This window comes from Otolemur garnettii, unplaced genomic scaffold (assembly GCF_000181295.1).
Source record: "Otolemur garnettii isolate 467f Iridium unplaced genomic scaffold, OtoGar3 scaffold00011, whole genome shotgun sequence".
NCBI lineage: Eukaryota > Metazoa > Chordata > Mammalia > Primates > Galagidae > Otolemur > Otolemur garnettii.
In genome coordinates this window covers 2,221,005-2,230,466 of record NW_003852406.1, presented here as the reverse complement: position 1 = coordinate 2,230,466, position 9,462 = coordinate 2,221,005, and the positions used below count along the sequence as shown (strand labels likewise).

General features: G+C 40.5%; 1 protein-coding gene and 1 pseudogene across 1 annotated transcript in view; both read right to left on the bottom strand.

Annotated features, from left to right (window-relative positions):
* The window catches only part of GALK2 (galactokinase 2), a 147,962-nt gene that overhangs the window by 120,731 nt on the left and 17,769 nt on the right, over window positions 1–9,462 (bottom strand). Inside the window, exon 3 of the mRNA XM_012801946.2 lies at window positions 5,089–5,212. Within this exon, the coding sequence (XP_012657400.1) occupies window positions 5,089–5,212 (124 nt within the window). The remainder of the gene's footprint in view (window positions 1–5,088; window positions 5,213–9,462) is intronic.
* LOC100947109 lies at window positions 6,554–8,226 on the bottom strand (annotated as a pseudogene).

The window sequence follows — 9,462 nt, the reverse complement described above, 5'->3', positions numbered from 1 at the left end:
TTCTGGGATCACCCTGCCCCTGCCCACCACACCCAGCACAGCCCCAACCTGAGCATTCCACCAGTGTTCTGGGATCACCCTGCCCCTGCCCACCATACCCAGCACAGCCTCAACCTGAGCATTCCACCAGTGTTTTGGGATCACCCTGCCCCTGCCCACCACAGGCAGCACAGCCCCAACCTGAGCATTCCACCAGTGCTCTGGAATCACACTGCCCCTGCCCACCAGAGCCAGCACAGCCCCAACAGAGGGCCTGATGGGATCTTATACCTAGAAAATGTAAAGACTCCTCTGAAAAAATTATCTGAACTAAAAAATAAATTCAATAAATTTGGAGAATACAAAAATAACATAAAAAGTCAGTAGTGTTCAATACGCCAATAATGAACCAGCTCAGAAATAAATTTAAAAGACAGTCCAATTTATAATACCTATGAAAAAATACATAGAAATAAATTTAACTAAAGAGGCATAAGACTTCTATGAGAGAAACTATGAAACACTGATGACAAAATTAAAGAGGACACAAACACATGGAAAAACATTCCCTGTTTATGGACTGGAAGAATTAATAGAGTTAAAATGACCATACTATCCAATGCAATCTACAGATTAAATGGAATCAAAATACCTATGTCATTTTTCACAAAAATAGAAAACAATCCAAAAATTCATAAGGAGAGAATAGCCAAAACAATACTAAGCAAAAATAATAAAGCTGCAGGCATCACGCCATCTAAATATAAGGACATGGTAACCAGAATAGCTTGGTTTTGGTATAAAAACAGATGCATAGAATAGAGAAATAAATCCACCTATTTACAGCCAATGGATTTTCAACAAAGGTGCCAAGAACATATACTGGGGTAATACTGGATGGTGGGGAGAAAATTGGATATTCATATATAGAAGATTGAAAATGGAAGTTTTAATGAATGGAAAGAGACACCATTTTTATGGGTTGCAAGATTCAATAATGCAAAGATTCAATTCTCCCCAAAATTATCAATACATTTAATGATATTTCCATCAAAATCCTAGCATGCTTTTTCATAGAAATTGAATAGATAGGCAGTGCCTGTGGCTCAGTGAGTAGGGCACCAGCACTATATACGGAGGGTGGCGGGTTCGAACGTGGCCCCAACCCAACTGCAACAACAACAACAAGAAAAAAACAGCTGGGCATTGTGGTGGGTGCCTATAGTCCCAGCTACTCAGGAGGCTGATGCAAGAGAATTGCCTAAGACCAAGAGCTGGAGATTGCTGTGAGCTGTGATGCCACAGCACTCTACTGAGGGCAACAAAGTGAGACTCTGTCTCTAAAAAAAAAGAGAGAGAGAGAGAGAGAAATTGAATAGATAATTCTAAAATTTAGAAAATGCAAAAGACCTAGAATAACCAAAATTACTTTGAAATAGACAATATTAATGGACTTACATTAATTGATTTCAGAACCTTTTATAAAGATACAGTTATCAGAGAATGTGGTATTGACATAAAGATAAATAAAAATATCTATGGGAATAGAATAGAGTTTAGAAATAGATATACACATATGTTTTCAATTGTTTATTGACAAAGGTGTTAATTTTATGGGAAAAGATAATCTTTCCAATACATGAAAGGAAACAATTGGATAAGCATATGCAAAAAAATAAATTTCAAGCCTTAACTTACGCCAAACACAAAAAAAAAAAAAACTCAAAATGAATCATATCCTTAAACGTAAGAGTTAAACTATAAAATTTCTAGACTAAGGTAACTACCAGAAGAACTAAAATCACTTTACCACAAAGACATTTGCACCAGAATGTCTATTGAAGCTCAATTCATAATTGCCAAGTCATGGAAGCAACCTAAGTGCCCATCAACCCATGAATGGATTCACAAACTGTGAATAATACTATTCAGCCATTAAAAAGATGGCAACTTTACATCTTTTACATTTACCTGGATGGAGCTGAAATATATTCATCTTAGTAAAGTATCACAAGAATGGAAAAATACATATCCAATGTACTCCATACTAATATGAAATCAATATATAAACAACTGCAAAATCATAAAAACAATAAAACACAAATACAGTGTAGTATGGGGGTAGAGAGCAGGGGGAGGGAGGAGGACAATTGGCAGAAGGAGGGAGGGCATGAGGCAGGATCTCACCTAATGTGCACATTGTGGGGGCGTATAACAGCAGTTCTCAACCTGTGGGTCGCGACCCCTTTGGGAGTCTAACGACTCTTTCACAGGGGTCGCCTAAATACATCCTGCATATCAGATATTTACGCTGCGATTCATAAAAGTAGAAAAACTACAGTTAGGAAGTAGCAACAAAAATAATTTTATGGTTGGGGGTCACCACAACATGAGGAACTGTATTAAAGGGTCGCAGCATTAGGAAGGTTGAGAACCACTAGTATATAACATCCCCCCTGGGTGAGAGACTGTTTTACAAATGGAACTTTACCCTGGAAGTGAAAACAATGTAACATGAAAATTTGTAAACCTCATATTAATTTGAAATAAAGAACAAATTATAAAAATTTCTAGAATAAAATATGAAAAAATTTTAGTAATTTGGGGTTTGGCAAAGATGTCTTGATTGCAATCAAAAGCACAAACTGTCAAAGAAAAAACACCGACATGACTTTACCAAAATTAAAACCTTTTCTTCCTCACTGTAAAGGAAATGAAAATCTAAGCCACAGACTGGATAAAGACATTTTCAGAACATTTATCTGACAAAGGTCTTGTACCCTTGTATAAGAAACTATTAAAGGTCAATAGTAGAAGATGAAAACAATTAAAAATAGGCAAAATATTTGAAAAAAATCTTTCAACAAATAATATATCTAAATCACAAGTACATGAAGAGATATTTAATATCAATAGTTAGATAAATTAAAATTTAAAAACAAAATGAAATACTACTACTCATTTATGAGAATGGCTAATATAAATGTTGGAATATAAAATGGTAAAACCACTTTGGCAAATAGGACATTTCTGAAAACTAGACCTTTTACTCCTAGGTATTTATTTACCCAAGAGAAATGAAACATACTATGTATGTGTCCAGACACACACATTTGTACACAAATGTTCAAAGCAGGATTATGTATAAGAGCCAGAAACTGGTAATGATCCAGACTTCCATTACTGGTACATAGCTAAACAAATTATGGTATAATCATGTATTAATGCTACCAACGGGTGGACAATTCTAGGAGGCATACTACATGTTTCCTTGAGTCCTGGTAAAATCAAAACCCTTGCCTATAGCGGGGGCTCTCTACCTTGAATTCCCTAACTCATTCTTCATGCTCTTTTCTGGAATAATTTCCCAAATATTCTGCCTTCATTCAGGTTTGTCTCAGGTTTTGTATTGTGAAAAAATGAAACTGAAACCACATATTCATTATGGTTAAATGAATTTAAGAGCATCAACATGACAAAATATTATACATTCATTTTAAAACGTTCCCAAATAGTGACACAAAAATTTCACATAAGGTGTAGTTTTCTTTAAAGGATCCAATGGATATATAAGATATATTAACAATCATGCAAATTGAAAAGGAAAAACTATACAGAATAAGTTCCATATAAAATTTAGAAATTTCTAAATTTCTTATACAACCTGGTATAGTACTTTATCAAAAATATTTGTTGACTAAATGAACGTTATTGTAGGCAAACTGTCCAAAGAATAATACACCAAAAATATAATGTGCCAGCTTGGCACTTGTGGCTCAAGTGGCTAGGGCACCAGCCATATACACCTGAGCTGGCGGGTTCAAATCCAGCCCCAGCTCACCAAACAACAATGATGACTACAACCAAAAAAAAAAAAAAAATGGCTGGGCATTGTGGTGTGTGCCTGTGGTCCCAGCTACTTGGGAGGTGGAGGCAGGAGAATCACTTGAGCCCAGGAGGTAGAGGTTGCTGTGAGCTGTGGTGCCACAGCACTCTACCCAGGGCAACAGCTTGAGGCTCTGTCTAAAAAAAAAAAAATATATATATATATATATGCCAACTATCTGTCAAAATCTTTTTTGGTAATTAGCAAATCAAACCCATAACACATTATAGGCAAGTAGAGTTTATCACAGGAATACAAAGACGGTTCAACATTAGAAAACCCATCAAGTAATTCACCATAGTTTTAAAAACTGATCTTCATGGCTCGGTGCCTGTGGCTCAAGCGGCTAAGGCGCCAGCCACATACACCTAAGGTGGCGGGTTCGAATCCCCAGCCCGGGCCCACCAAACAACAATGATGGCTGCAACCAAAAAATGGCCAGGCGTTGTGGCGGGCGCCTGTGGTCCCAGCTACTGGGGAGGCTGAGGCAGGAGACTCGCTTGAGCCCAGGAGTTGGAGGTTGCTGTTAGCGTGATGCCATGGCACTCTACCCAGGGGGATAGCTTGAGGCTCCGTCTCAAAAAAAAAAAAAAAATTAATCTTCAACATTAAGTAGACATTTAATAAAATTCAATGCCCACTTATAAGTTTTTAATCTTAGCAAACTAAGAAAAAACTTTAACTTGATAAAACATATGTGCTAGAAACATATCTTTACACACAAGACTGTTATACGCTGAGGCTAGACCATTAAAGAAGAGAGACAACAGAAGTCACAAAGTTTACAATGTAGTAAGAGAGACTGCTGAGTGAACAGACAATAACACAGTATAGGAAGATGCTATAAAACCAGAGAATTAGAAGGTGCCACAGTAACATAGGAAAATAACAGACCTACTTTGCTGGAGACAGATCAATAGTCATCAATAATAAATACCTTCTAGGCAAGGACAGAGTTATTTTCATCTTTGTATCACCCAGTATCTAAGGCAATGTCTAGTGCATGGTGAGTGTTTGTTAAATATTTCTTAAATGAATGGACAAATGGACAAAATGAATAAGCACTAGATTCTTTTAAATGTCAGGTACAAAACATCAACATATTAAATGTTTATTGTAAATCTGATATCTCCTAAAAAGATCATTCAGGTAGAAACACAACACTATTAACATAACACAAATATGCATACATCACACACACATTAGCAATCCTAAACACTTACGGATACAAGGGATTTGTGTTGGCCAGTTTTAGCGTGTGTGTTTTCACAGGTTCCACAGCTATTAACATATCTTGTTCTACAGCCATAGGAAGAACAGAATATCCACAGTAGTCTATATGCTCTCCTAGAAATAAATAGAAACCATTTTTAATCATTACTAGCACATGTAACAAAGAACCTCAAGTAAACTGACATAAAGGAAAAACTTGGCCATGAGCCAGGTTTTAACAGAAAATTTAAATCTCACAGGCATAGAGTCATTTAGTTTTTGTTCCCCCAGAGAGCTGAGCCAGGAACTTCTGCTTGCCATAAGTATAGTAATTATTATTTTTTGTGAATTTTTGGACTTTTCTACCTTTTAACTCATAACAATTAGTTTCAAATATTAATGGCATGAGTTTATATAAGTATCAAGCAAATTAACCTCTCTTTTCTGTGTTGCTCTTTCATATTAACTTTTTAAATATGAACAATTGAGGCCTTTAATGCACGCATTCTAACGTTAATGTTATTTGAGTCCCCATTACTTCCTGACTAGCCAGCAGCTCCCTAAAGGAAAGACCTGTGCTCTACTTTCTTCTCACCCTCTCCTTTTCCCCAGGCTCCTATCCCTGGCCAATCCCACTCATAATGGCAAATTTACCCTGGGAACAGAAGACCAAAGGAGCCCACTCCCCTTCATTGGTCTCTAAGAATCTGTTCCTTTATCCTCCTTCCCTGACCTTCCTTTTTTTAACCTTTCAGTGCCCACTCGCTGCCCTCAGAAAAACTCCTCAACTTCTAGCCCAGTGGTTCTCAACCTTCCTAATGCCTCCTAATGCCGTGAGCCTTTAATACAGTTCCTCATGTTGTGGTGACCCCCCAACCATAAAATTATTTTCGTTGCTATTTCATAACTAATTTTGCTACTGTTATGAGTCGTAATGTAAATATCTGATATGCAGGATGTATTTTCATTGTTACAAAGGGGTCACGACCCACAGACTGAGAACTGCTGTTCTAGACTCATGAGAGCAACTGTCATTCATCTTTCTTCAGTACACAGACCCCTGTGATCTACCTGAAGAAACAAGACTATTTTGAGTCAAAGAATCCCCTGAAAGGATGTACAGGGATTTCTGTTTCCTCCTCCAGTTTGAGCAAGTCAGAACCTCTCGCAGAACTTTTTTTGTTTCTGGAAAAGCTTCACTTCCTTCCCAACCCATACTTGTGCAATAGAAAACCTGATGGACTTCATGGGAGACAATCCCCTGGGAACCAACTCCCCACCCAGACAGGGAGGAAGACACTGCCGTGCTCTCTCATCACAGCCAGGTCCTAACGATTCCTAGAAACCAAAGTGCTTCTCCAAGATGATTTGGGACTGGAACCAGGCAGACATGAAGCTGTTCCAGGAGGACGCAGGAAGGAAGGCCCCATAGCACTTGACCCTGTCTCACCTCAGTTATTCCCATGTCCCAACCTGTCACTCCCAATCTGTCAGGGGTCTGAAGGGAAGTGGTGCAGCATTCTTCCCACCAGCCCAGATACCTGGAAAGGGGCCAAAGTTTCTCTGCGAAAGTACCAGTGAAGGTATAGATATGAGAACAGTCTGTGACATTGTAAAAAGACAGTGTGCCAGCCTCATAGTCAAGGAATATGCCTACCCATTTGGGTTTCTCCTTGGCGTGCAAAGGGGTAAAAGGTGTGGTGGTGGCTGCATATTTGTCCCCGTTCCACAGCCGCGCCGGCCAATAGCCAGTCTCAGGGAGTGAAGTCAGCTGGCCCTTTCAGCTCACGGAGTCCTGGCACACACCCACTGCCCAGTGGGTCTTGTCACCCACTTCTGCCTCCCAGTCGTGTCCACCTAAAGTGAAACCCTTAGTAGGCAGGACCCAAGGGTAGAAAGTGAAACGCCTTGGTGTGTCAGGGAGGTCTCAGAGTCTTGTCTCCACAAACTTGATGCTCTTGTGATCCTCTGACAGGATTAGGTTAGGATGAGCCATCTCAGGATCCAGGGTCACATCCACAATTAGCTGTTTAAGGATTTTCCTGAGGGCAAAGCACTGTTGGAAAAAACTGCTGAAGTTCTTTTCCAGCTCTATGGATACTGAAGTCACTTCCATGGTCTTCACCTTCTCACATTTTTCCAGGGTACTTTTGACATCCTTAAGCATCTTGAAGCCCAACTGTAAGCACTCGCCTTCCACCTCAGCAGCCAAGTGGGGCAGGTCCCAGCACTTGTTCCCAAGGTGAGCAGCATTTTTTCAAAGTCGGTGTAGAATGTCCTGTTCCTCTTCTAGTTGTGAAAGCAACACCTGGTGCTTTTCATCCAGTTGCCTATGAAGTTCTTCCGACTTCCTTAAGATCTGCTGTTGGCAACTGTCCACTAGGCTACTTCTCCTCAGAGGATTTGCAGCACTCCATCTCCTGCACCTTCTGTTGCAGGGGCTCCAGGCACCTTTGCAGTTTTTCCTTGTATTCCTGTGTGGCATTGTCCAGTGGCACAACAGTATGGGCCTGGTGGGTAAGAGAAATTGCACAAAGCAAACATACAAGCCTCCTGGTCCTCATAGTAGATAAAACTGAGGTCCTCATAGTAGAAAAGACTATAAATCCTTCATGGTGCTGGGGGCAGATGTTCTCATCCCGGATCTTCCACTTGACAGCCTGAAGTTGCTTGGCAATTTCCACCATACTGCCTAGTTGCCAATTCAATTAGGCCAAAGACTGTGGTAGCAAAATGTCTTTTGACAAACAGGACAAGGGAAGTCCCTCTTTAGGTCCTCCCACCAGTGGGTGCTGCAAGCTTTGCAGAAGTTGTGCCCACATTCAGTGACGACAGGTTCCTTTTCAGGCGTCCTCAAACTACTGTCCACAGGCCACATGGGGCCCGCCGAGGACATTTATCTGGCCCACCGGGTGTTTTTGCCACCACTGCCTGTCCTGCTTAGCAGCTGACTTGTCCTGGGGCCTGCAGTCCAGCCCTCCAACAGTCTGAGGGACAGTGAACTGGCCCCCTGTTTAAAAAGTTTAAGGAACCCTGCAGTTTAGATATTCCAGGCACACAGAATAGTTTGCCTCCCCCTGTAAGTTCTCCAGAGCTGCAGCTGTGGAGGCTGCAGAGACCCCAGCCTCTAATAGACTTGTCTCTGCCATTATTTAACTTCCTGGCTTTGGGTCTGGGAGTGCGGAGTGCAAGTTTTTGACGTTCTCTTCCTACTCTGCTGTTCCTAGGCCTTTTCCTGTACTTCTGTTCTTCTTAGGTTCATGCCACATTCCCTCCTTCTGATTGGTTTTATCTATGACTCCCTTACATACTTCTCTCACTGAAGACTGAATACACTTGGTTTCCGCCCCTTCTATTCCCCTGCCAACGTGCATAAAATAAAATGACCCAGGCAAAGGCACTCACTTCCCTATTTCTTGACCTCCAGAGAACTTGACCTCTTCTCTGCTTTAGCTGTGTACTTCCATGGCCTTAAGAAATCCAGTAATGACCACAGACTTTTTTTTTATCACTTGGAACTTCTTTATCTATGAAATTTAAGTCTGAAATTTGATACTCTCTACCTAAACTTCTCATCCTGCCATTTCTTTCACTCAGTTTCTCTCACTCACCTGATTTTTGAGATTCAGTCCTTTGTCCTCACTACCCTATAAGCTCCCATCTACCTTTCTTTCTTTTTCTACACAGCATAGATTCTAAGGTTTATTACTTTGCTTGCTTTCCCTCCAATATCACCAACTTCCTTATATCATTGTCATTTTCTTATAAACTCTGTCCAAAATAAAATCCCAAACCTATGTAAAATTCAAGCAACTTTGGCTAATTGGGGGTTGGGGGGGTTATACAAACTTTGTAGATTGCTACCACTAGTGATTCTCCAGCTCTACCAGATCTCACTGCAACCCAGCAAAACTTGTTTTTCCAGTCATTTCCCTTTCCTCATCTTTTACGAAACTATTTTGAAAGGTCCACCCTCTTCTTAGACTGTCAATCCCTTTAACGTTCCTCATAAGAACCCCTCGATCTTCTATATAAAATTGTAATTTACATACATCAACTTGCATCTTTTTCTTCCTTGCTACCTGTTAAAGGAGTCAAAATGTCACACGCTGCCGCATGCTCTGTCCTCTCAGAACTTGAGGACCAGCCCACCTAGTGGCCCTCACCACCAGAAAGGCCATACAACCGTCTCTACAAACACAGTCTTGACCACTGAGGCACTTGCAGATACCACTGACATTAATTATAGTCAAAGAAATCACAAGGAGACCACAGTACTACACCTACCCAGAACCAAAGTGAGCACACCCTATACAACAAAAAATAGATGCAGGCTCGGCGCCTATAGCTCAACCGGCTAAGGCACCAGCCACGTACACCTAAGG